Raw genomic sequence first — 27,957 nt, 5'->3', positions numbered from 1 at the left:
TCATCATTTCCTAAGGAGACAAGGCCAAACGGTGTGAAAAAAACACAAAGTAAGAGTAGTTTGTAATAATCCATTTTATTTCGTGGTTGAGGCAAGCTAAACACTCATGTAATTAAAACACCTTCAAGCAGTAAATCACTGAATTTTTGTAACTTGGTCATATTAGGCTCATACATTGCTCTGAAGGTGTTAACAGCAGCTCAGTTAGCTTTTCTGTTACAGCCAGCAGATGAGACTGGGACTCATTGGGCAGTAGTCTTCATCTAATGGTGACATAGTGAGCAACCCTGCACACATCGCATCACCTTTTGTGCCTCCATTTACCACTTTTATAAAGCATTTTAAAATCTACTGGCAGACAGTGATATACAAAAGCCACACATTATTATTTATAACAGCATACTGCTGGGTGTTCTTTTTAAGAATTATATGCATTTAAGCAAAAATTGTTCCTTTTTCCAGTAAGGGAAAGAAATACAGTGACCATCAAACACTCCTACTTTCTATTATGTTCTCTATGACCTGACATCCTCAGATTCCCCATCAGCTGTAATTCTCATCAATTACAGGCACTGGTCTAATTAATTAAACTTTATGGGCACTAACAGAATAATCTATGTCTCAAGACACTTCCTTCTATCCCTGAAGACAATGGAAGGGGGAAGACAATGAGCTTGGAAGCATCAGGGGTGAGACGGCCGAAGGGAGGAGCAGTGATTTGCACGTGGAGGTGGTGATTTGTATGCAGCCCAGGTCACCAGGACAAAGCTGCGCTTCTCAGCTCTTCGGGAGCTCGTCGGAAAGGGACACAGGAGCCTTGCTGCAGCTCTTGCTGGATTATTAACTGCATCTCCACTCGCATTGCTATAATCTGATTGATAGAGACTCTAAAATATGCTTTTTCTTCAGAGCAGCCTTTCCCAGGTGGAAGAGAGGGCCATCAGCTTGGTACTATATGAGAAACACAGCTACCACAGCTGCTTCTTTCCTGCCATGAATGGTGGATTTTCAGCTTCCAAGACACTTACACTGGTATTATAAAATAAAATTGGAAAATCAAGGAAAAAAAACAAAAACAAAAAACTTGTATCAGCTTGCCAGCAATTGAGAAAAGAAGAAACACACTATGCTTTTATACTGAGTGCAACACAGTAGGTAATTTGAATTTGTAGGCAATTTAAAGATGCTTTAAAGTATCTTCTGTGTCTTGCATAGGAGAGAAATAGCCTAGATTTTTACAAAAGTTAAATTATTCCTTGGTCTGTTTCTGAGTTAAATGGCCAAACCAGTGGAGTTTCCACTTCTCTTAAGAGGTGATTCAGTGACTCACTATGCTTTCGTGACACAAGCATCTCATTCTGTAGCCCTCAGACCACTCCTAAACCCGCTCTTCCTCCATAAACATTTTCCCAGCACATTTTTTCTCCTGGCTAAGCAGAAGACGCAACAACGTTTAGGCACTGGCAGCTTGCCAGGGAGCCTTTTATATACAGCCTTGTCAGATACAGGGATTGTCACCCAGGACTATTTGTATTTAAATCCACAAAGATATTTCAACTACTTTCACTACAGATAGCTTTGTGTTGCCAGTTAATAGGGATTTTTTTCCCTCCTATTGTAAGTAACACATATTATATTCAACATACATATTTATTTTACAAATTGTAAGAGCTTCGGTGCTGAAAGTACCTAAATTCAGCAAGGCTTAAATCCATCAAAATGCCACCATGCATTGAGTTGAGCACCTATTTAAACACTTTGCTACACTGAGGCAAAAACTTGATTATATAACTACTGATAATGAAAAAACCCTTCATTGTGTCATTCTGCGGCATATCAAAAAGCGAATTAAAGTCGGTACCCTCTGCAATCTGGGGAGGCAGATGCAAACCTCTGTCCTCTTTGTAGCTGTGTTGGTGAAGAACATATAAACTTGCTGTGAAGAAAGCAAAGGCACTTCTCAGAACAGAAAGCATGGGAATAAGGCAAAGTGTTAAAGTTATCGCTCCACTGAGCAACTTGTGTCCTTATCTACGGTTCCATAAGTGTGTTACAAACCATCGGTAACTCTGGTGTACTCTGCAATTCAGATAATATAGCCCAGATTAGCATTTAGCAGAAATCAGTCATGCTAGGGCCTGATTTATGTTGTATTTTAGGGGAGATTGCATGTTCTCCCTCAAGTTCCACTTCTAACCCATCAACAGACTGCGTATCGCTTCGAAGTTCAAGAGATTTCATCAGTGAATGACTTGCTCCTGATTCTGACTAAATATTTTTACAAGGCTAGAAGTGCTATAAACGCTGGGGAAGCAAGTGAACGTATCAACTGTATGAAGTACTAAAGCCTGAACAGGCCCTGAGCCAAAGTTGCCCTCCAGACGAACCTCACAACTAAACATTATACAGTATTGGTATCCGATCATTAGCGAATTATGTAGCTTGGATAGAATATCTCATTAGTGAGATAGGTAGCTTAGATAAAACTATATGGGAATATATTGGCCTTTCCTAGTGAAATATGTAGCTTGGATAGATTATCTCATTAGCAAGATAGGAAGCTTAGATAAAACAATATGGGAATATATTGACCTTTCTTAGTTTAGAAACATGCTGTCAAGGTTGAGTACATCAACTCCTTCGGTTCCTCCCTGAGCCCTGGCCAGGCCTGGAGAGGATTCCCAAAGGAGGATGGTGAGGCGAGCCAATCCACCAGATGTCTTCCATGCCTTTTGTCAATCATATAGATTTGTTTGTTAACCTGTATAAAACCTGGACCCTCTCACAGTGAGGATGGAGGCCCCCGCTACGAGTGGACACATCGCATCGGACTTCCCAATTGCCAGGAAAGGTTCTCTCATCCTTCACTGTGATGGGGCTCCCCAGCTGAAGCACGGATCAGGATGATGGTAAAGTATGAGGGCAATTGGTGATGTATCTTTCTCTTCAGCACTACGACTTGTCCGGTAATCACTGGATGTATTGCCTTATCTCGTAACTGCCTTGTTTGTTATCTACTGCTTACTTCTGTATTATGTAGAAATTATTAGGTGCATTACCTTGTTTATCCTTTCTGCTGCTTTAAAGTAAAGTAAAATAAGCCAATCTCTTTAACCTGGTGCCTGCATCCTTTGTGTTAACCCCATCGATTGGCAAAACACTGTAAAAGATGTATACGATCATTCTACAGAGACCTGACAAAGGAAGCTCCCAGAAACAGGATAAACAGTTAATGATCGTAATTACCTAATGGCCAATGCAACTAGGCATTTGCTTATCTGGACAATCACCAATCTTGTTTTCCTAGCAATCTGTTCATTTATAAACTCTTTATGCTCAACTGTTTTTGAGGGATCCCATTAATTTGCTGTGCCCTGAATTGAAGAAATTATACTGATCCCACAACACCTTGCAAATGAAAGTTTACTTAAACATACAGTATTGTTGCAGGGTGAAAATAGCAATGAAGAAGGAAGAGTAACATCTTTGTCACTGTGCAGACTTCACTGAAACTTTGTGAAAAGTTCATGTACTTTTTAAGAGGTTGGTCTTAACACCAGTGGTTAGCAAGTCTTGTGCAGCAAAATAAAGACAACCTGTCACTCCTAAGGTGGGCCAAGCAACTCGGGAAAATAACAGATGACTCAGATTCCCTCCCTTGAACTCCTTCATGGTGATATAAATGTCTGTCTTTCTGTTAGCGTGCGCTGCCCGCATTGCAGCACGGTAGGCTGTCATCACCTGCTTGGGCTGGCTGAACGCTTCGAAACTGCAGCAGCTCCAGGGGAAGCCAGGACTGGACTCGGAGTCGTTGCTTGTAATTTAGAAGGCCGCTCTCCTATGCAGGGAGGGAAGTAGCTGTATGCTAGAATACCAACTGCTATGAGTAAATCGCTTAGTTCAGGTCACATGGAAAGCTATGCCTGTGCATAAAACCACGTCATTTGGGCAGACCCTGACACAAACAACACCCTCACATAAAAGTAGAGTGCTGCAAAGCCAACAGCTGTCTAGATTTCCTTGTAATGAAGATCTGATACAAAACTTATGAAAATCATAGAATCATAGAATGGTTTGGTTTGGAAGGGACCTTCAGAGATCATCCAGTTCCAACCCCTATCCCAAGGGCAGGGACACCTTCCCCCAGCCCAGGGTCCTCCAAGCCCCATCCAACCTGGCCTTGAACCCTTCCAGGGAAGGGGCATCAACAACTTCTATGCACTCACTGAATTTGAATCAGAATCATAAAAAAAGGAAAAAAGATTCCAGTGAAATAGGCAAAATGCAATGGGAATTGGGTCTGATAACCCTCAAACTCATCATCATAGACATTGCTAACTTTCATTTGCAAAAAGCTAACCGCAAGTGACAAGCCAGGATGCTGCCTTAACTGCAACCCTAAGCTGGAGTAAGTTGCGTATTGGTCACTAGTATCGCATACTCAGTGAGCACTCGCATGGTCTCAGAAGTCTCACACTGTGAAAATTTCATTATTCCCCACCTTTGCCTCTCAGTTCTCCAGAACTCTAGGCAAGACCTTTTTTTTTTTCATCCTGTCATTGCAAATTTCAGCACGAGTGGATACAGATCTGCAAAAAGAATCTACAGAATTAACCTGATGTCCATTTAGTTCTTACAGACAGGTTATCCCAACAAGGCTGTATGACTTGCAAAAGAATATAGTAGGAGTCATGAAAGCATTTCAGACTTCAAATATTCTCTTGCAGATAAACTTTTAATAGCAGGAAACCTGCAGGAGTACACAATCATCCTTAAACAGTACAATCAGAAAATAAAGGCATACTGACTTTCAGCCTGGGAATTAGACATGCAGTTAATTTCCAGAAGTACATTGAAGGTTATTTTACAACTGCTGTTACATGATAGAGAATCCTAGATTTAAGATACAGCTGACCTTGAAGACACAGTGGAGAAATAAAGCAATTAAAAAATCCACACAAGCACACAAAATTCCGGTAAGAATAATTTACCCAGAGAATACAGATTATCTGTACAACACTACTAATACAGTCCTTAATCCCCACTCAATATCAACAGACACACTGGGAAATACACTGTGAACAATACTTGGAGGATTATTTAAGACACAAAATCACCAGCATACAAATTACATACATACACTTCAAAGGCTACTCTGCAGGGAAAAAAAAGGATTTTGTGATTTTAGTCCTATAAAACAGAAGCTAATTTTTAGAATTTCCAACCAAGTAGTAATGTAAACTAATTTTCTTTAAAAGTAATGGGTTTCTAATAATATTGTTGGGTTTTGAAAATAATTAAGTTAATTTTCTTTCCATTATATAGGAATCACTTAAAAATTAGTCTCCCAATAAAAAACATTTGGCAGACTTCAGTAAGTTCACTTTATGCATACGTCATTGCATGCATTTCATCAGGAAAGCTCATATGCAAATACATGCACATTTAGAAGGTAACAGCCACAAATGCTTGTTCGAAAAGTGATTCAAATGCTGCAAAATCAACAGAAGTTTTGGTCAGAAGTAGCAGTCTAGAAATCTGTGCTGTGGTTAATTTCTTTTTAACACAGCCATTCTAATATTCTGGTTTGGCTTGTTCAGAACACTAAAAGGAGTTTCAGCACGCATGCACTTTTGTTTGGCGAACCCATTTGGAGAAGAAAAGGCCCTTCAATATTTGGCAAGAGATAGTAACAATTATTGAATGGTGAAGAAGTATTTTTTTTTCCTACTGAAATAGGGTTTAAGGGTTTTAAAATTCACACTGTCGTTATGCAGGCATGCTCCAGAGCTGTTACTGCAATTGAAAATGATCCTGCTCTCTTCTGTTCTGTCAGCATGAACATTTATGCAAACTGCACAGCAAGTCAGATGGCAGTTTCCTCAATTAAATCTCACCTAAAGGTAAAAGAGTCTATTTAAAAAAAAAGTTACTTATCTGATTAACTCCCTTATACAGTTCACTGTATACAAATGTTGGTGATTGCCCAGTAAAGTGACAGCAGTCAGGTGCAGCTAAATTTATCTTTAGCATTGGCTTAAATGGCTACTCAAAACTACTTAAAAGGAATGAACGTAGCTACATGCCCGAGCTAGAATTCTGGAAAAGAATTAACACCAAATAAATCAATGTCATTGAAATTATTCCAATGAAATATGCTTTGAGACTCCTGGTTTGAAGGGCACTTGATGACAACTCTTCCTCATGCAAAAGACAGCTTTTGTTCTACTCATACAAAACAAAAAGCCTTACAAGTTTTGAAGCCAGCAAAAAAGAACCAAATGAGTGATTTGTTTTTCCTTTACACACTTTTTTGAAAAGACACGTACTTTGGCTATTTCATAGACCTGGATTATGCTTCCTAAAGCCCAACAAATTTCCATGTCAGGACACTTTTTACAAGATGCTTCCTAAAGCCCAACAAATTTCCATGTTAGGACACCTTTTACAGGGTTTTTTAACATGGATCACAGCTGAACACTTATATCATAGCACTAATACACCTAAACCAATTATAATTTGCCATCAGCATTTATACATTTCATAGCTGCTGTATCTACTTCCTCAAAGTACTAGCACATCACATTTGCTGAATAAATCTTTCTTCTTACAACTATCCATTTTGCTGTTTCCTGTTACTTTCTTCTTCCATTTTTACCTATGAGAGACCTGACAAAGTCTTTGCACTAGGTATACCCCCGGTTTGATTATCACTTCAAACACCCATGGTTTCTCTCATTATCCGGGCTCTGGAGTAACTGACACCTTCCTAAAAATCAAAACATAAGAGACAAAAGATTATGACGTCATTCTACAGCCTCGGTTTTTAAGGAAAACACACCCGATATGCACTACATACATTCACTGTTCCTCCCCCCACACCCTCAGAGACCCAGCGGGGCAAACCCGCCCTGCCCCGCTGCATCTGCGCATGCGCGGCGCCGCCGGCGACCCGCTCCCCCTACGCGCAGGCGCGCCGAAACGGGGGAGGGGGGTCCCACCACCCACACGCATGCGCCCCGCCCATTCGCGCCCCGCCGTGCGCGGTGCACTGTGGGAAGGAGGCGGCTCCTTCTCCCGGCGTCCGGCGGCGGTGAATCCTCCCGGCCGCTCACAGCAGTGTAGAGCCGCTTCCCCCCCCTCCTCCCCTTCCTTCCTCCCTCCCTCCCTCCCCTCCCGTCCTCCTCCTCCACCCCACATACACCACCCCCCCCCCCTTCCTTTCTCCGGCCCGCGGATTTAAAGGGGCAGCGGCGCCAAAGCGGGGGGGGGGAAGACCATGCCGAACTTCTGCGCGGCTCCCAACTGCACCCGCAAGAGCACTCAGTCCGACCTGGCTTTCTTCCGCTTCCCCCGGGACCCGGTCAGGTGAGACCGACCCTTCCCCCCTCCTTCCCCCCTCCAGCTGTGCCGCCTCAGGAAGGGCAGCCTGCACTGCAGAGGGGGCGGGTTGGGTGTGGGTGTGTGAGTGGGAGGGGGGCTCGCCTCTCCCCTCAGGCCCCGCCGGCCCGCAGCCCTCCGCTCCTCCAACACCGCGGCGGGGAGACGCCTGCCTCCCTCCCTCCTTTCCTTTCTCTTCCCCTCTCGGCGCCTCCTCACCTCGGCGGGGGTGGGGGTGGAGGGGCAGCGGCCCGTGAGGGGCCGGCGGCCGCCCGCAGCTCCCGGCTGTCCCGGCGGAGGCCGCGCGCGCTGTGGCGCCGGGGGGGCGGGGCTCCGCGGGACCCTCCGGCCGCCGGCGGGGAGGCGGGTGAGCGGCTGCGCATGCGCCGGCAAGGCCACCGCTTCCCCCCCCCCCACACACCAAATCAGTACCGGGGCCGTGATGGGGAGCGTGAGGGGGTGCCTGGCTGTGGGGGGCTGAGGGATTGAGGGGCTCCCTGGCTGTGAAGGGGAGTGGGGGGCTGAGGGAGTGAGGGGCTCCCTGGCTGTGAAGGGGAGTGGGGGGCTGAGGGAGTGAGGGATGCCTGGCTGTGAGGGGAGCCGGGGGCTGAGGGAGTCGGGGAGCTGAGGGAGTGAAGAGACTGAGGGACTGCCTGGCTATGGAGTGAGTGGGAGAGTTGAAGGATTGAGAGGCTCCCTAGCTGTGAGGGGAGCGAGGGACTGGAGGAGAGAGGAGAGTGAGGGGTGCCTGGCCGTCGGGAGCTCCCTGGCTGTGAGAGGAGTGGGGGGCTGAGGAGGTGAGGGGCTGCCTGGCTGTGGGGGGCTGAAGGAGTGAGGAGAGTGAGGGGCTGCCTGGCTGTGAGGGGCGTGTAGGAGTGCCTGGCTGTGAGGGGGTGCACATCTGTTAGGGATGTGGGGCAGCTGGAGGGGTGCAGGAGCAATGGGGTGAGGCGGGGGAGCCGGTGCATCGTTGGGAGACCGCGCAGGGCCAGCACTGGTTCAGGTGGTGGAAGTCTGTCAGTTGTACTGTGTGTGTTGAGGTGGTGTGGTGCTGGACGATGGGGGGTGCGGGTGTGACAAATGGGACACTGGTGTGACAGGCAGCTGTCACAGGATTGCAAGGATGATGGTTGGTGGTGAAGCATCGTAAGCAACAGCAGAAGTGATGAGATATTAAAGTTCCCAGTGGGTAAAAAGCAGAAGTGGTGCACTGGTAGAACAAGAAGCGTGTGAGTGAGAGGCCATGGAAAATGTCATGAAAAATAAATCATGCACTTAAATGTAGAGACCCCCATGTAGAAGCTCTTAAAATCATTTGACTTAACTTGCTTCTCACAATTTTGGAAGGTGCATAGGTGCTAGAGCGCCTATACCAATTATCTCTCCTAACAGTAGGTAATTAAAAATGAAATTTTTGACTATACATGGTATTTGCTTGCTTTCTTCCTTGAAGCTGCTTGATCTGATTTTTGGAAAATTTCAAAACCCATGGGGATTGTGGGTACATAGTTTTTTCCTAAGAAAACAGTCCCCTGTAAGTGAGTTAAAAAGAAGATATAAAAAGTTTGTATAGGCAGTAGCTGCTGGTTAAAGCTGTGTTTTCAGGTAGGTCGTCAAGCTCTCCTGGGTGAATGCAATGCCTTGAGTTAAAGCTAGGATAACCAGACCTCCTGATGGCCATTCATGCCAGGTTTTGTAGTACAATCCCTATTATATATGTTTATGCTTTAAAGGAAAGCTGAAATCAAAATAGTTGATTTCTTACTATTAACTTTTCATTTGTGTGATTTGCTTCCAGTGTCCTCTCTTTCCAGTCTCCATCCTGTGAGAGCCGCAGGCTCACACAGAGGAATGACTGCAGGTTGTGTGGAATTGGAGGGATTCGATGCTGTCTGAACTTCAGTCTTAATTTGTAGGGAGTCCTTGCTGTGAAGTCTGAGTCATGTCAAGTTGTGCAAAATTGGTCAATGCGCGACAGTTTATTGGACGAAGAAAATACCCCCTTCAGTTTATAATTTTTCTATTTGAAGACATTTTGAATGAGTGGTAGCAAGAGAGCGATACATTAAAAAGTGTGCATTTAAATAAATGATGCACAAATTTTAAAGTTTTTTTAAAAAACCCTGTATTTTGGAATTAGAATGCTACTACTTTTAACAACCATTTGTGGAAGTTTAAAAATAAAAACCATTTTGAAAAAATGTGTCAGCTACAATGAGTTGGAACAATGTAGATTTATGGATGTTTCTTTCGCAAACGCTAAAGTGGATAGGAGACATGGTTTTAGGAAGCATGTGCTGGCTTACATTTCTACAGTATGTGAGTAAGCATGGTTTCTGAGTGTATGACTACTTTGTAATCTCTTTGAAGTAGTTCAGGCTAATATGATTAATGTTCCTGTCACAGAATAGCAGATAACAGAGTTAAAATTGACCCTCAAGGATGATCTAGACCCTAAACTGTTTCTAGAATTTTTGTTGTGCTCTTAAAAGCACACAGTGACAAAGATTACACTCTCTTTAAGTTTTCTACAAGTTTTTTCCCCCCCCTAATACATACACCTTTCCCATTTAAACCTATGTTAAAATGTCCAAAGTTGAGCATATATTCTGTTTTAACAACAACATTTAAAGATTGAGAAATCCATCCTTCTGGCTTTGGAGGCTGCTAGTGGTTTCTTCTCCTGTGTGGACTACATCAGTCATCTGCAGTTGTAAATGGCAATGGGCTGCTTGTACTGCTTGCTGTCATAGAAACCTGCTACCGTTATAGGTCAAACTGGTCTGGTGAGCAAAGTGCTTTATGCCAAAAATGTGGTGTTTGCACTTGGCAGCTTACAGTGAGAAAGTTGATTATAACAGCATTAGAATACATCTTTTAAAATAATTTTTAATTTAAAAAAAAATCATTGACAAGAAATACATAGTCCCTGGCAAATTGTCTCTACTACCTTACTTCCTTCAGGTTTTCCACAATGACCAAATAACTGCCTTTATGTTTTCCCAGTTCAGTGCTAAGCAGTTCCAGTTAGACATTCCAAGACTGATCTTTTGAGCGTTAGTGAGTCTGAGAGAGCTAACCAATTAAGACTGGGTTCATTTATTGTCACTACCAGAGAAAATGAGAATGGATACACAGATTAGGCTTTGAAAAAGAACCAGCTGCATTTAATGGATGGTACATAGTCTTTTCATATCAAACATTAATGTAAATAGCCTCTGTTATCTCAACAAGGATGCATATTTTATAGTTTTATCCAGTTTAGGCAGTGATCCCCACAGTAAGATCTGTCTAACTCCTGTTTCTGACTCTGTTCGTTATGGTGGTTTGAGTTAAGGTGAGGTGTGACTATTTAGAACAAAACACTTAAGCAAAGAGATGTTGTTCTGCTGCAGTTGGCCAATATTGAGGTAACATAAATGGGTTACGCTCTGTCCGCGCCTAAGTAAACTGCCATTTGAGCTTCCATGAGATGTCAGCAGATCTCTGAAAATGTAAAGTTTGCGACTGGAGAAAACTTTAAAATTAGTAAGCAATACCGAAGCAGTGGTGGAATATATGGCATTGAAACGGCTTTTAATTTGTGCCAAATATGTTGTAACTAAAGCACTTGTGCAACAGTGTTCAGTGTACATTGGTCAAATACTAAAAAACTGGAGAAAGTGTTATACATAGTTTTATTGTAAAATCTTTTTAAATTGCTGCTTGGATAATGCCATGCAGAGCTATGTTGGGTGCCTTCAGGGGTCTGACCTCCTTTTGCTTTATTCTCCCATTTCGGGTTCCTCGGAGAGCATTCCTTTTGGAGCCAAACTCCTAGCGAGACCGAAGGGCCGAATCCAGACTCAGCCGGAGGTTACGTGTTTAAGTCCAGTGGCGCAACCTCTGCCATCTCCTGCTAGTCCTGCAGCTACGTGAGGGGATGGCAACACCCCGGCCCTTGCCTGGAGAGTTTCCTACGTGCTTGGAGCCCTGGTGACCGATCTGCTGCTCCGACGGGGTGAGGGGCTTGGCAGAGGACGGCTTTCGGATCATGTGCTCAGACAGTGTTGACTTCAGCACAAAAGGCAGCGGCCACAGCCACTTCTCTGTAACTGTAGAAGTTGGGAAGGCAGAGGAATGTTGGGTGGTTAATTTAATCTTTGTGAGACTCACTTCCTGAGTAAGACCCTCTGAAGAGCTCATGTTATCTTTTGCTGTCACTTATTAGTCTGAGCTGGTCCCTAGCTATTACTAGTATCTACTTAATTTGTTCTCTGGTGGGCAGCAGCATCAGCGGTCAAGGGGTTCAGGTGGGTTTTACTCTGTCCTTGACCACTGTGTGCCAGTTCTAGATGCACCATCGCTGCTACCCGTTTAATAGCTGCCTTCAAATACTTTATGACTTTAGCCTATGAGCACATCTCTTAACTTTTTAAAATTCAATTCCTAAGATTTAAATGGTCAGGTTTCGTGAGCAACTGTGTTACAATCTGGTGTGTGTATGTGTGAGACAAAGGCAAGAATATACAAATCAAGGGAAAAGATTCATGAATTTGCTGGGGCGGTGTTAAGTGATGAGCAAAAGGAGAAAAACAAATTTTTGGAAAGATTTGATGGTACATTACAACAGAAGGTGTACAGAACTTTCCTTAATCTCGCATAAAGGGCAGGGCTCACTGCATTCCCATTTTGTGTACGGTTTGAAATTGTAAGGGATTTTGATTTATCTTGAACTAGCTAATTCTTTTGCTTACATGCAGATGTCAGAGATGGGTAGAGAACTGTCGAAGGGCAGATTTAGAAGATAAAACTCCAGATCAACTCAACAAGCATTACAGATTGTGCGCTAAACATTTTGAGACTTCTATGATATGTAGAAGTGTAAGTAAAACCAAGCATTTGTTTATTGCATCTTGTAAGATGTGACTAACATTTTTCATCAGAATGCTGCATTTTAATCTTTGATCCCCTGGGAAAATTAATCTCTTAGTCTTAATTGAGATAATTGTCACGGTCCAGGGCATTCGCAGATGTTGGCACAAAAGATAAGGTGGAAATGAGCAGTCGGGGAAGAGAAAAGCAGAGCTGCTCCTGCTGGTTTAATAGGTTTGTGGAGCACTGTGGTCTTCACTGCAGTTCTTTCTTCATGCAAAGCAATGCTCATTTTGTTTATTATCACTAGATGTTCCAACATTATATAAATTTATTGGGTGTAAGTATATAAGTTTGCATACCTCTAATTATTTAAAATAATTAATGTGCTGTTACTGAAGTGTGCATGTGGTGTGATTTGGTTCAATTATACTGTTGTGGCCAAGAGATTTAAACATTCTTTGCATCTGTCAAGCTTTTGGTTCCTGTTATATTTTATCCAGCTAAGATCACAGCACTGTTTCCTGTTAATGAAATAATAGCTTTCAATTCTTCTTGTTTACAAGATAATATTGATTCTGGTAGCTTACATAACAGCAGGAAACAGTAGACTTGGGGCTTTGTATCAAGTTTTAATTTCTAGGCTGAATTTCACTCTGATACATAGGCAAAATGAGTCCTTTAGTTACGAAGGATAATTAAAATGCGCAGGTCAGACTCTGAGCTCCTGGTGGTATTACATGTGACAGGCTCTCTGATTAGCCAGCGTCCCAGAAACAAATGAATACTGGAAGTAATTCTGAATCTGGAATGAAATTTTATGAAACTTGGTTTGTTTAAAATGTATTCCAATCTAGTGACAAGTATAAACATTATCAGCTGAAATTTTGTACTTACTGGAAATTAGCCAGTTTAGACAACATAAGTTTACAGTATATCCAAATCTAAAATCTTAGCTAAAATATTTTTATTTAACTACTAGAAACATTTACATGACCATCTAGATGTCTTTTCTTCTCCCTGATCATTTGACAGATAAATTTTCCTTCAGTATGATCTTTCACAGTAGTGTTTTGTAGAATTCATAAATCTACATAAAGAAGCAGTTGAACATTTTCCTCATGAAAATGTTTCTTGTTTCTAAAACTGTGAAATAAGTGATAAAAAACAAAGCACAATAGTAACAAAATGTTTCCTTTCTGATGCATAAATGTGGTTTTATCCAGAATGTTTCTTCTTTTAAAAAAAGAATATTGCAGGAAATTAAAATTACTGCATCTGGGGTTTTTGATGTGAAGATAATGGGGAAGAAAAAGTATTTGTGGTTTGGGTTGGGGTTTTCTTTAATATCTCCTCATTTTCAGTGTTTTCTGAGTTGATTTTCTGTTTGTTTTAAAACATCAGAAATTGAAAACACTTAAAGAAAAAAAAAAAAAGTGGGCATGCATCTGAAATTCTAGGGTTTCTTAATGCACTCACAGTGAGAATTGCCCAAAAAATCCCTAATCTAGACATCTGTCTTCTTGCAGAGCCCTTACAGAACAGTTTTACGGGACAATGCTGTGCCAACTATATTTGATCTTACAAGTCACTTGAACAATCCCCACAGCAGACATAGGAAAAGGATAAAAGAGCTGGTAAGTTTTTCATGTAAGGTTTTGAGTTTTTTTTTAAATATTAAACCAGTAAAGGCAAGTAACTTCATGTGAAACTTTTGTATAAAATTGTCAATATTTAGCACTTGACTGTTTGAATTTTCTGTACTGTCTATTCTAGTATCTTTTTGCTGATTATAAGTTCAGTGCCCAAATATTATGCTGATATAAATTTTATTGGCTAAGGGAGATTTAGTGAAGTAATGTGGTGAATTGTATTGATCCAGAGCTGATTCTGTCTTCCAAAGAAATTGCATAGCTTCCTTTTGCTTGTATTCAGTTAACATTGTAATAATAACTTCTGCATGATACCCTGGAATACATGCTACATGTTGATTGTGATCTTCAGTTCACCTGTTTAACTTCTGAAATCGGCACCAATTCAGACATTCTTGCTTTAGCTTATTCTGAAAAGATGATCCATGTATAAAAACAAGATCAAAAAGTTTTTTGTGGAATTGTCTTGTCAATACCTCATTTGTGTCATTTATAGAAAAAGTGTCTCTAGGTTTCTGTGCTTATAAGTATACTGACAATTAAGAGGAATTAAACTCCTAAACTCTGCTTATGTGTTGGAAATTTACAGACAATTTCTAAATATTTCTTCATAACTTGAGTCTGTTTATTGACTGAAAATACAGTTAAAGACTGTTCTGTCTACTGACAGTGCACGTTCATATTGAAACAGAATTATTTAATGGAGTCTATTTGTTAATAGTTATAAAATACATATTGAACAAAATCCTAATATAAGTATGGGAACCTTAGCAGTAGTAGCAAGCTATTCTCATGTAGTTAGTAGATATGTGTCATGGCAGCAATAAACTGCCTGAAAAAACCTTCTTCTCTTGGACCTTCTCTCACTTTTTGATAAATATTGTCACTCTTGAAATGGTCTCATCTACAATATATGTATCTGATCTTGATTTTTTTTTTTTTTTTTTTTTTTTTTTAAGAGTGAAGATGAAATAAAAACACTGAAGCAACAAAAGAGTAAGTGGGCAAAATAATTGAGTTCATAAAAACTTTGTTTGCTAAGGTTGACAAGGTAACGGAGGACACATAACTGTAAGTTTACATATATCAGGAGGATAATTGAGTTGCTGCTTGATTCAAACAGCCAGTCTAAACTCTTTCCAAAATACTCACTCACTTTTAAACTGGAAACATTCTTCTCTGGATTCCAGTAACTTAAAGGTAAATGGGGATAGTAAGAGAAAACAAATAGTATGTTTTATATATGTTTTCTTGACACTGACAGTATTTTACATTTTGTAGTTGATGAAGCTTTTGAACGGGAACAGGCAACTCAAGAACTGAATGAAAGCAATGAACAAAATACTGTCTCAGAGGAAGGAGGGGAAGAACGAGAGGAAGAAGCAGTCCCCTTAACACTGGAAGAAAGAGAAAACAAAGATTACCTTAAATCTTTGTTTGAAATTTTGATCCTAATGGGTAAACAAAATATTCCTTTGGATGGCCATAATGTTGATGAGCTTCCAGAAGGTATTTTTACTTCAGACAACTTTCAGGCTCTACTGGAATACAGAATAAATGCTGGAGATGAAGTTCTGAGGAAACGATTTGAGATGACTGCAGTCAATCTTGAGTATTGCTCAAAAACTCAGCAGAAACAAATGCTTGAGATCTGTGAAAGCTGTGTTAGAGAGGAGACGCTGAGGGAAGTAAGAGACTCGCACTTCTTTTCTATTGTCACTGATGAAGTAGTAGACATAGCAGGAGAGGAACATTTGCCAGTGTTGGTGAGATTTGTTGACGATTCTCATAACCTGAGAGAAGAATTCATAGGGTTTTTACCGTACGAGGCTGATCCTGAAATTTTGGCTGTGAAGTTCCACACAACTATTACTGAAAAGTGGGGTCTAAACATGGAGTACTGTCGAGGTCAAGCCTACATTGTCTCTAGTGGGTTTGCTTCTAAAATGAAAGTTGTGGCTACAAGACTCTTGGAAAAGTATCCACAAGCTGTGTATACGCTGTGTTCCTCTTGTGCCTTAAACGTTTGGCTGGCAAAATCTGTTCCTGTTGTTGGTGTTTCCATTGCATTAGGAACAATTGAAGAAGTTTGTTGTCTTTTTAATCAGTCTCCGCAATTACTAGTAGAACTGGACAATACGATTTCTGTTCTTTTTCAGAACAATAAGGAGAAGGGTAGGGAGCTGAAGGAGATATGCCGTTCTCAGTGGACAGGCAGGCATGATTCTTTTGAGGTCTTAGTGGACCTCATGCAAGCATTGGTACTGTGCTTGGATGCAGTAAGCAATGACTCATCCATTAGGTGGAACAACTTTATTGCCAGTCGAGCATTTGTACTTTCAAGTGCATTAACAGATTTTGACTTCATTGTCACCATTGTAATTCTGAAAAACATTCTGTCATTCACAAGAGCATTTGGAAAAAATCTCCAAGGACAAACATCAGATGTGTTCTTTGCAGCTAGCAGCTTAACAGCAGTGTTGCATTCTCTGAACGAGGTGATGGAGAATATTGAAGTTTACCATGAATTTTGGTTTGAGGAAGCAACAAATTTGGCTACAAAACTGGATGTACAAATTAAACTCCCAGGAAAGTTTCGCAGGGCACAGCAGGGGAACTTGAACGTTGAGGTAACATCAGAAAATTACTACAAAGAAATCCTTAGTGTCCCCACAGTGGAGCATATTATTCAAGAATTAAAAGATATATTCTCAGAACAACATTTAAAAGCTCTTAAGTGTTTATCGTTGGTGCCCTCAGTCATGGGGCAACTCAAATTCAATACGTCTGAGGAGCATCACGCTGACATGTATAAAAATGACTTGCCTAACCCAGACACGCTTTCTGCTGAGCTTCATTGTTGGAGAATCAAGTGGAAGCACAGAGGAAAAGATATTGAACTTCCAGCTACTATTTATGAAGCACTTCACTTGCCTGACATAAAGTTTTTCCCTAATGTTTATGCATTGCTTAAAGTATTATGTATACTTCCAGTGATGAAGGTGGAGAAAGAAAAATATGAAATGGGACGAAAACGCTTAAAGGCATATCTGAAAAACACCTTGACAGAGCAAAGGTCAAGCAACCTAGCTTTGCTGAACATAAACTTTGATATAAAACATGACTTAGATTTAATGGTGGACACTTACATTAAACTCTATCCAGATAAAGTGGAATTTCAAGAAGACTTTATTCCCTCAAACAACTCTGAAGCAACAGAAGATGCTTAATTTTTTTAAGCTGTAGCCAATCTGTTGAAACAGCCTTTTCTTAATCAGGTTTCAATGCTGAGGAAAAAAACTGTGAAATCTAAAAAGTCACTGCAATTTTATTTCCATTTTAGGTCTCAGACTGAAGAAGCTGTGGTCAGTGACCCAAATCACATTTTGTTAGTCTGCATTAAATGTGTTATGCCTGAAACCAAGCCTGAAAAGAAGCCCATGCTCTTGGCAGAGGTGCTTTCTATATCTGATTGACTTAACTAGGTGCTTGTTTACCTTATTGCATCTTGGAAAAAGTACATTGTGATTGTAGATCTGATGGGGCTGTTACGTATTCGTGAATTAGGATAAGAAAAAACCCTCAAAAGGTTAAAAAGTTTATAATCCATTTTGGTTCTGTTACATAGGGGTTTTATTCTTTCTGAAAGCTTAAGAAAAAAAAAAAAGTATTTGATGTATATTTAATCAGCATTTTGGAGAGTAGACTCTGCTACTGCACGATCCCGGTGCTGTGGACTGTTCTCGGTGTAAAGTGAATGTTAGTGGTACAGAGGTACATTTACGGTTTCGTTGGAAGAGTCAACCTCTTTAATCTCTCGATGACTGTTTACATTCCTTTGTGTGAGACACACAACTTTTTTGTTTTCTTTAGGTTTTTAACAGGCATGGCAGGAATACTGAAATTCTTAAAAGACACTAAAATCTTAAGATTTATTCCACAAACATTTAAATCTGCTCGTTCCATCCTGACTGACACAAACCCATGCATCTTACTGTCTATTTGTAACTCACCCAAGAAAGATTAAAATAAGAGTTTGTTGTTTGTTTAGAAGTAAGATTGAAAATATTGCTGTTATTTTTGGCAAGAATAAAACATTTTTGTACAGTTTATTGCAGTTTAAAATAAAATGTGAATTGCTTTTTACATAGTATTGAATTTCTTAGTAAAGCTGTGCCTCTTTGAGAATGTATATTCTTTTGTAAGGTACCTTTTAGTTTTGGCAATTTTTTCTCTGCTATTTTTGCAATTCTAGTGAGTGGCATTGTCTTAAGACACAGGAAACTGTGTATTAGCACCTCTGTATGTTTTGCTGAAGATTTTTTTACAGTATTTTGGGATAGCACTAAATAGAGCGCTTTTAATTGTGGAAGTTCTGTCTAACTGAAACAGTTAAGTAGGTTAAATTTGGAATGGTGGAAAAGTTAACTTTTGCAGCTGTCCTGATGCATGCCATTTTAACTTATTTACAGTTGTCCTTTTATGTACTTCTTGGTTGCAGTGGGAAAGGTCCCCAGCAACAGAAGATGGAATGATTGTAGAGACTATGACAAATACAATTCTTAATGTTCTAATGCAGACAAACAATAAGAATAAATTTGAAAAAAGCCCCAACATTTACTAAGTAAGCATAGATATTAAAGTGGCTATGTACATCTTAAGAAATGCTTTCAGGATATTTTATTTGCATTGGAGCCATAAAAATACTCTTAAAGTTACCTTTTCTTTCCACTGTTACTTGTATATGCTTTCTGGCATGCTTTCATATTAAAGCAATTGTTACCTCAATAAGTAAAAAATGTTTTAGCTAATAGCTCGTTCTGTTCCTCTGAATATATGACAATAGCCAAAATGTATGTTAATGCTACTTTAAAAAAAAAAAAAAGGCATTTTTTAATTAGAAGTCATATGGAAAATTGTCTTTTTTTTTAAAAAAGATCTCCATTACAATTTTAAGTAATTTATTAAATAAATAAAATCTTTCCCATCCTAGGAATGACTGTGAGTTCCCCTGCTAGAAACAACAATGTGAGATGGTTGTGACCTCTGAGGGTGTGAGCCCCATCTCAATAAAGCCGGGTTGGGTGAGCCCAGGCTTCCAGGCATAATTGGAGAAGGAAAATTGACACCCAGTGCCCTATAATTGGCCAAAAAGAGCTGAAGACTCCTTTCTGACTGTGTAAATGAGATCTTTTTGACCGATGTACTGAGACAAATTGAAGAAGGGAAATGCAGTAAGACACTCCTTTAGCTCCTGGAGCTCGGCTGCGACATACCGTTGTGACTAGCGTTGCTAATTAGCTAGCTCCCAGAGCCTTGGTGGCTCGATGTGCTCGAGTTGTGCTGCCTGTCACGGGGATGCTGAGGTTGTCTGTAATCGGTCAGAAGCTCCTTGTTTAGCCTGTCTGAATTGTCCTGTTGGTAAGGAATGCCTCAATTTTTAGGCATGTCAGTGGGTCACTTAAGTAGCAGGTACTGTGCATGGTGATGGCTTGGCGGGATGCGGAGGAGCAAAGGAATAGCAGATGGCAGTGGTAGGTATCCCTTTAACGTGAGGGATTTGTGTGGAGGAAAACCATTTACTGAAACTATAGTGGCTCCTGTCTTACTTCAGGGGGTGCAGGAAAAGGATGGGACTGAAGTGGAATACAGTAATACAATTTTAAAGAACACACCATTGTTAGAGCAGGTCAGAGACTGACAGAGAAGGGTCTGAAAATGGGATAAATAATCACTAAAGATAAACTTTGATTCCAGGTTTTTTAAACAGATTCTTCAGACAGAGGGAATTATCATCTTAAATATCCTGCCAGTCCAGGGCAGTATGTATTTCCAAGGTGTATCTGAGGTACTTGCCTTGCTTTGACCTGTCTTTTTGACATGTTTATGTAATGAATCAGTATGTCTGTTTTATTTATTTTAAGTATCACTGCTGAGATATAAATAATTCTAGTGAAAGTGGATTTTCCTTAGCTGCTCAGCTGTTGTGTTCTGTGAAAGTAATGCTTGTCTTAATACACAAACTCTATTTCCTTTTCCTATGCACAGATCTCCTGTTAGAAATCACTATTGCTTTTTCAAAAAGTAGCATGTAGCTTGCCACCTCCTGTAGCGTTATTTCTGTTGTTGGCTGCAGAAATCCTGTAACTGCTTATTTGGCTACCAGGATCTGCTGTAAAGAAGCAGAGCACCAGAACCACTTAAATATTCTGGGTGCAGCTCTCCCGTTCTGTGCCCCCCGCCCCACCCGCCACACTGTTTCTGTGCAGCACTGCAAATCTCAGAGTTGCCAGAAACATCCCAATTACTCCGAGAAGATGAAAATAAATCTCTTTACTGGATCTGTTTCAAGAAACAGTTGCTAACCTAGAATAACAATAGGTGTTATCCTAAAGTAGGCTTAACATTCAGTAATTTCCAGACCTCTAATGCTTCCTACTTTCCCTAAGGAAAACAGTTCTTACAAAGAATAGCAGTCTTCCCAACATTTTGCGTAGGTATAAGTAGTGAGGCATCGGCAAAAAAAAAAAAAAAAAAAAAAAGTGGAAGTTTTAGGAAGATCTACAGCAGTTTGAAAATATGTGCATGTTCATTGTAAGTTTTATTTACTTTGCAAAGTAACACTGTTAATCAAATAGAATTCAATATGCATGTTCCATAATGTAGTAATTGTACATTTTATTATTGCCATAGTTGTCCAATGTTTCTATTTATTTATTTTTGTGTAGCAAGCTTGCTTTTTTTTCTTAAAACCATGCCTGTGTGTCTTCTGTTTTATCTGGCAACAGTTATCCCTGGGCGTGTCTTTGAAGGGAAAACAGGTCCTAGTAAAGTTTGTTCAGTGAGACTGAGAAGCAGCTGTGTGTCAGTGACAGAACAGGTACCCACGGAGCCCCTTATTCCTCTGTTTTGTGGTGTCCCAAAATGCGAGAGGGACCTTTTATAAGGGCATGTGGGGTTGGGTCGAGGGGTAATGGCTTTAACCTGAAAGAGGACAGATTTAGATTAGCTGTAAGGCAGAAATTGTTCCCTGTGGGGGGGGTGAGGCGCTGGCCCAGGGTGCCCAGAGCAGCTGTGGCTGCCCCCTCCCTGGAAGGGTTCAAGGCCAGGTTGGATGGGGCTGGGAGCACCCTGGGCTGGGGGAAGGTGTCTGTTGTGGCTTAAGCCTAGCCAGCAAAAAACCCCATGCAGCTGCTCGCTCGCCCTCCCTGGCCCAAGGGATGGGGTGTGGAATTGGAGGGGTAAAGGGAGACTCGTAGATAGAGATAAAAAAGTTTAATAATTGTAATAAAATAAACCAATAACAATAACAGAAAGTAGAAGCGGATAATGCACAATGCAATTGCTCACCACCCACTGACAAATACCCAGCCTGCTTCTGGCTAGTGATCCCTAAATACCCCGATCCTACAGTCTCAATCCCAGAAGTGAGAGAACGCCCCCTTTCCCATCCACCTCTCCTTTCTATACTGAGCACAACATTACACTATATGGAATGTTTCACTGTCCGGTGCTCTGGCCGTGCTCCCTCCCAGCTTCTTGTGCACCTGCACACAGGCAGGACATGGGGAGTTGGAGAGTCCTGAAAATCTCAGCAACAACTGAAAACATCAGCGTGTTACCAGCATTCTTCTCATACCAAAGCCCACACTGAATCCGAAAAACAGCACTGTTCTAGCTACTAAGAGGAAAAAGTAACTCTATCCCAGCTGAAACCAGGACAGTGTCTCTGCCTGTGGCAGGGGAGTTGGGAATAGATCATCTTTAAGGTCCCTTCTAACCCAAACTGTTCTGTGATTCTAAATATGTCAGGAAGTAACTGACTGCCTGTGTGATTTTATAGTAGAGGATGCTCTTGTGTTGCAGTAGTTACTGCACAAGCGTCTTGCGTAAGGCTCCCTGTGACTCCTCGCTCACCCCCACGCATATTAATTGACATCAGTACTCTTTAGGACTAAATTAGTTTCCTAGTTGTAGAACTGGGGTTACAGACTGCAGGATGGCGTTTGCTGTCCCCCAAAGCCACCTGTGCTATCCGCAGACCTCCCACCAGCCCTCACACGAATCGTGGCCGCGTGCTCCACCAGCAGCAATGCTATAACGGGACACTGGTGGGGGCAACATAGGATCCTTCTTGGTGAGAAGTGCAGCTGTGAGCCTGCAAGCACACCATGGGCTTCCCTTCCAGGGGTTAGAAGAGAGGGTCCTGTGGCAGCTCTAGCTTTACTACAAGGCAATACTATTACTATATATTACTACTGAGCAATACTGCTTAACATTTCAAAACAGATCCCTGTGAAAGCCAGGGCTGGTGGCAGTTCAGCCCATCTGCCAATAGTTTCAGCTGTCTCATTGTGTCTCTCATAATTTTGGATTATCTTTGCTGGTCTATAGTTAGAGCTGGGACTACACACATGACTGCTAGAACTTGAAAACTCGGCTTCTGTCGCCCCTTCAGGCAGCAAATGCCTGAGGATCTGAGGAAACGACTGTCGTTTCTTGCTCCTGGAAGAACCTCTAGAAGGTCTACTCAGCCACAACAGCACCTCTGGCATGGCCCGCAAGCCTCGGTGGGATTTTCTAGCTGGTAGATTCTGTCAACTATGCATCTACCGTGAACAGGATGTGGTGTTTGAAGAACTCACCATCAGCACCTTCCTTTTTTTGTCCTCACTCCCAGAGCAGAACTTCATGCTTCATGGCTATTTCCCAGTGAAGAAACAGGGCACGTCTAGTTGGAACCTGCTAACTTAGTGAAGGAGAGGTGTTTATGAGCTATTGGGAAGGAGGGGTCATGGGTTTGGGTCATGAGGAGGGTGGGAGATCCATGAGAGAGTTGGTCAAGGGCACCGGTTCGTTGGTAATGTGATGCTCCAAGTCTGCATACTACATAAAGCCAGAGCTAAGCCCAGATGAGGGCCTGGTCTTCTCCTCCAACCCCATCTGCCAGCCTGTGGTGATGTTGGGCTGAGCAGATGCAGGCTGGAGGGCTTTGTGCTGCTGACAGAAGGGACACCTCACACAAACCATGGAGGAGAACCGGCTGCTGCAGGTCCACCATCGCGCAGGCGGCCAACTGAGGGCACACTTGACCTCCTTCCTAAGCTGGAGGACTTAACACGTTGAAGGTGAATCATCTGTTTTATTAAATCAGAGGCCACTTCCAAGGACTGCAGCCCAGTGATGCCACATGTTGTACACAGCCTGAAAAAAGTATTTGTGGAGAAATAGGATCCATATGGGCAGATCCGTACTGGTGAGCATGTCCTGGTGAAGAACGGCCTTGGGTAGCTGCCTGCAGAGATCAGGCTTAGCAGGATTCAGGCCTTAACTCTTAATTTATGGGGTTGAACAGCTCTCAAGAAGAGGGAGGGATCTGTAGGAGGTACAGGGTAAAGTGGACGGTGCTGTGACATGAATTTCACCCCCAAGGAGTGAAGCTTGCTGCCTTTGCCTTGCTGTGAGGCTCTGTGCTCTAGGAATATGCAGGAATATCACGGTCTGGCCTGAATTCGTCCCTGGAGGAAAGAGACAGATGATATCATTGTTGGAGTTGTTTGGACATCATAAAGGTACTTACTGAAATGAGAAAAATATGGTTTTAATTCCTTTTTTAATAATAAAAAAGTAACAGAAAGCTATGAGTGCCAGGAACCTGACTGAAAAAAAGTCTTTGTACCCTGGAGGACTTCTCTTTGGCTAATGAATAAGCACTTCTAGGTCACTTTTTTGGTTCATCTTTTGTGTGTGCATTTATCTATATAAAGTCTGCAAAGCCAGATGAGGTTACTTGTTTGTCTTGCAGATGTCAACTCTGCTGAGCAATGCTTTGATTAAGAAGAAGCACACCCAGCATGAAAGGCAGACGGCTTATTCCTGGGAGACTTTGTCCACACCGTACACAGCTCCTCCTGAACCCTGTACCCTAAGATCCAAGTGCACAACTGTTAAATTAGCAAAATACATGAACCTAAACACATGTTAATTATTAGATAGTTTCCACTCCACTCTGAAAAGATTAAGTATGCAACTGAGCATTGACTTTAAGACTTTCTAAGTACACCGTACAAAACTACACCTTCCAAATCAGTGTCGTGCAGAAGGCAGGGTACCCTGTTCAGTGTCTGCAGAGACGGCAGAAAGCTTGAAGGAATTACTGCTTGACAGGTGAGCAGACCTCTCTTTGTTTCGCTGTTCTTATAAACTTTAATCCCTGTAAGTGTATCGTTGTTGCAGAAGTTGTGTTTATTGAGGAACCTGTGGCTTCAGTGTAGGTTTTGGCATATGTAAAGGCACCCTTCTGTGTTATTATGAAAGCTGGATTTGGAAAGTACTTGTAATACATACAATTTAACATCAGGTATTCCTGTATTTTCCAGACTATTTTGTGTTCTTACTCTAACAACAGGGGATAATGGAACAGATTCGCAACTCTAATCCTGATTCTTTGCACCTTTCAGGCAGGACAATACAGCTAGAGCCTGGATGGGTTTTCCATCTGAGAGTGAACCGTTGCTCCTGGGAAACCCATCAGGGGGGAAGAAAAATGCTGATGCAGCCATTTTCTGCACTATTTGCTTCTCCATGGTATGCATAAGCTGCTGCACACCTTGCCGCTACACAGTCCTGCAGGTCCCACCACTCTTCTTTTCTCCCAGCACTGAATATGCAAAGAGCTGCAAGGAGGACAGGTCTTTCCAGGGCTGGGTGCTATTTTTCTGCCCCTATATGGCCTATAGTTTTATGCCTAACTTGCTGTTCTCGAAAGATCATGTTTTTCAGAGGTCAGTGTTCTTGGATGCCTGTATTTTGTATTTCTCAACTGGAGATACATTGAAAGGCTGTGGGTTACACAAAGTGTTTAGCATTACCCTTTTCTGTGGAAAGGAGCTTTAAAGCAGTGTCAAGCTTGGCATGCACCATTAAAGGCAGGGAGAAGCACAGAATTTAAAAATCTCCATTCAGGAACAAAATTCAGCATCTGAGTAGAGCGCTGGGGCTGTATTTGTTTAGCCTTGCATTCCCCAGGTGGCTTTCAGTAGATGCTGTGACAATGAAATCTTTCTAAACAATTTTAGTTTGCCTTTTTTGATACATCCCCTCATTTTAATTGTGATTTGGAGTATAGGAAAACCCCACTGTGTTCCATTTCTGCTATTAAATATTACATGTGCTATATTTTTTTCTCCTGTATTCGATTTACTTTCCCCTTCCCAAATTCAGGCCAACAGCCCCCCATTTTTTTTGTCTGCAAAGTTGCATTCTCAATTCCAGTTCACATGTTAGTCATTGCTTCTGACATTTAAGAGACTCTTCTATTCCGACCAGGACATAGTGCAAGATTTATTGGGTTAGTTTTACTGTTTAAACAAACAAACCATCCATTTTCTCACATAGCCTCCTGCTTCTCCCCCCATCCTAAAATGCTGCTTTTATGGATCCCAATTGTAGAAAAGCAGCAAATTCCTCTTCACTTTTCTTCAAATACCAGTATTCTTCAAATATTAAATAAAGATTTGTGCTTTCCTTCTGTAACCTTGGCTATGCAGGGAGCCCAGCCAAGGGAACAGTCTTCAGGGAAAAGGTGACCTAAAAACAGCTCAAAATGATGAAAAAAGATTCTAGACTTTACACTGGAGTGTCTCCTAAGTGTCCCCTCAGGCTCAGGAAACAACCATTACTACAGTATTGTGTTTTAATCAGTAATCTATGATTCTAAATAACATAACCCTCAAGGGATGCTTTACGCACTGGCTGTAGCAGCCAGTAGAGTCAGGATCCACCTGCAACAGCTACTTATTCTTCTTACTCTTTCTTGGATTGACCAGCTCGTTGTTGGTACAGTCATTACCCGTTGTTTAATTAAATACATAGCAAGCCATCACAGATGGCTAAAAAGCTGCAGCATTTCCACTGTTTCAAGGCCAGGTTGGACAGGGCTTTGAGCAACCTGGTCTAGTGGAAGGTGTCCCTGCCCATGGCAGGGAGGTTGGAACTGGGTGGTCTTTAAGGTCCCTTCCAACCCAAACTGTTCTGATTCTGTGATACCATTTCTTTTCTCACAGATCAAGAATGTTCTGAGATGTGATGGTTACATGGGCAGTCAACTGCTGAGCACGCTTAGCGGAAGACGTTCTAGCAATGAGGATTTGTGTTAGATACCAGACTGTATGGATGCACACTTTGCTGTTGGATCAGGTCATATGGATCCACACACTTTTTGCTATTCACACTTCTTTATCTTCTCAGCACTCTCAGCTTTTAAAATGCTGATTTATATCATTATGCTCCACACCCTACTACTCTACATGAATGGTCGGTAAATCTTGCTGATCGTGGCCTGCTTTGATGTCGTGCACATCTCTGGTCTTTGCAGGCAGACTTCACGCTGTGCTCTGCCCGTGCTCCAAGCAGACTGGGAACCAGGAACCTGCCATTGAAAGCAGGACCATTGCACCCTCCTGGAGCTGAGGAGATGGCTCCAGGATTCCTTGTTTAGGGACACAGGTGGACTCACTTTCTTTTGTATGCAAAAGACCGTGTAGATATTCATATGACCCCATTTCTGGAATATTTTCTATGTCATTGATCTATTTATTTTTATAAAATCTCTGGGATATAAGGCCCAGTTATCAGATATCTGAAGTGACTGTGGCCTCCATCTGGTCACATGAACAATTTGCAGTGAATCGGGACACAATGTCAAGGTCCTCAGAACCCTGCCTGGTGCTGTTAAACAACGTCTCTAGCCCAGGAGACTTACAGATATGACATGTTGAGAGACAGCAGAAACAAGAGAAATGGTACTTAAAGAGGTAACAAGGGTGAGATAGTTTGGGGTAAATAAACCTACAGACCATGGTATTCATAAAATCTAAGAAGACAACCCCTGCTAAAATCGGTGTCCATTTGGATTCACAATTTGTCAGCAGTGGTCAAGGAAGGATCACCAGCAGAGAAAGAATCTTAGAAGCTCATTCCATGTGCTTTTGCTTATGTAGTCATCATCTTCTCCCATAACAGCACCGTCTCCTCTTGCAGTGACAGCAGTTTATGAACAGTTCCACTTCACGTGTTTCTCTTCACGCCGACACTTGCGCCCTGAGCCTGAGCATCTCTGCAGAAAAGAAGGTGGGAGCAGGTTGGAGACAGGAGTGTGAGTGTAAGGAAGGATCATAGATGGGTAACATCCATTCAAAATATTAATTATTCACAGCTGACTCAGAAACCTACCTCCTGTGCTTATCTAATTACAAAAAATTAATATAGTAATTTCTTCCTTTACAGCAAATCAGTATTTCCTGAAGTAATTGTGATACTTTCCCTGAGCTGAGCAGAGCTCCACAAGGATTTTCATTTACAAACAATTTGGTGATATCTTATTACATGTAAGAGTTGTGTTAGGTCAGATAAAAATGTGTCTTGCATTCCTTGCTTGTCCCAGAGCTGCTGCACAGTAGATGTTTCAATGTGCAAGAGGCATAAAGAGTTATGAGTATGCAGTTTTAGATTTATTTTTATTAGGGATATTTGAATATCTTGTAGCCTTTACAGAGTAACCATTTCTCCTGGGCTGGGAAAGAATTTTGGAACAGATAAAATAATTGCTATTTTTGATTCACCAATAATCCTGAATTATTAAAACAAAAAAGATATCTTTTAAACATGCAGTCATAATCTGGTGTGAAACATAATTTTATAAATTTGTAATCCTCTCAAAATTAAATTGAAGACAAATTAAGAAAAATTTATGTGGTTAGATATCATCAAAATAAATTATTTCATCTTAAAACCAGAGTTTCAGTCATCCTGGATGAACCATGAAGGAAAACAGAGCAATTCACAGATCATTTTCCCAGTTTACAGAAAGTTTCGGTTGAAAAACTTGGGTGAGTACTATATAAAATCATGTCTGTACCACCCCAATCCACCTCATTTTCATAATAGATAAAGACAAATTAAATCTTCCTTTTGTTTTGTTTTGCTTTTCAGGTTATTTAATTGCTCATCTAATTAGAGCGAGTGCACAGCTGAGCAATGAATGAGCAAATCTTTTGTCTAGGGTTGGGGT

The 27,957-nt window shown here is 41.5% G+C and overlaps 1 protein-coding gene and 1 long non-coding RNA gene across 7 annotated transcripts; one reads left to right on the top strand and one right to left on the bottom strand.

Moving 5' to 3' along the window:
• Positions 1–56: 56 nt before the first annotated feature.
• Positions 57–7,761, bottom strand: LOC116961103. Its single transcript, XR_006165302.1, has 3 exons — positions 7,600–7,761; positions 1,862–6,769; positions 57–1,029 (listed from the first exon to the last, which is right to left on the bottom strand). It is a non-coding gene; the product is annotated as an uncharacterized LOC116961103 (long non-coding RNA).
• THAP12 (THAP domain containing 12) lies at positions 6,778–27,569 on the top strand. 6 transcript variants are annotated; one of them, XR_006165300.1, is made up of 8 exons: positions 6,778–7,368; positions 12,123–12,243; positions 13,764–13,871; positions 14,846–14,882; positions 15,168–19,420; positions 23,692–24,053; positions 26,910–27,042; positions 27,174–27,569. XR_006165300.1 is itself a non-coding variant. In XM_042792401.1 (6 exons), exons 3-6 carry the CDS (start codon positions 12,229–12,231, stop codon positions 17,114–17,116), a joined length of 2,109 nt encoding a protein of 702 aa, XP_042648335.1. In that variant the 5' UTR covers positions 7,291–7,368; positions 11,175–11,380; positions 12,123–12,228; the 3' UTR covers positions 17,117–20,005. The 6 variants fall into 6 exon arrangements, 3 of the variants coding, with proteins under 3 accessions (XP_042648334.1, XP_042648335.1, XP_032846687.2); XR_006165299.1 differs by having other exon boundaries at positions 26,910–27,569; XR_006165301.1 differs by lacking the exons at positions 26,910–27,042; positions 27,174–27,569 and adding an exon at positions 24,347–24,426.
• Positions 27,570–27,957: the final 388 nt, after the last annotated feature.

The sequence above is a fragment of the Tyto alba genome, unplaced genomic scaffold (assembly GCF_018691265.1).
Source record: "Tyto alba isolate M040663 unplaced genomic scaffold, T.alba_DEE_v4.0 Super-Scaffold_2, whole genome shotgun sequence".
NCBI classification, from domain to species: domain Eukaryota; kingdom Metazoa; phylum Chordata; class Aves; order Strigiformes; family Tytonidae; genus Tyto; species Tyto alba.
Note: the sequence above shows the minus strand (reverse complement) of the source record. Positions and strands in the feature narration are given on the sequence as shown.

Bases quoted from the DNA above. Each gene is read 5' to 3' on its own strand.
- THAP12 (XM_042792400.1), top strand. From the start codon at position 7,280: ATGCCGAACTTCTGCGCGGCTCCCAACTGCACCCGCAAGAGCACTCAG. The intron at 7,369-12,122 runs GTGAGACCGACC...GCTTACATGCAG, and splicing joins TTCCCCCGGGACCCGGTCAG to ATGTCAGAGATGGGTAGAGA. The intron at 12,244-13,763 runs GTAAGTAAAACC...GTCTTCTTGCAG, and splicing joins CTTCTATGATATGTAGAAGT to AGCCCTTACAGAACAGTTTT.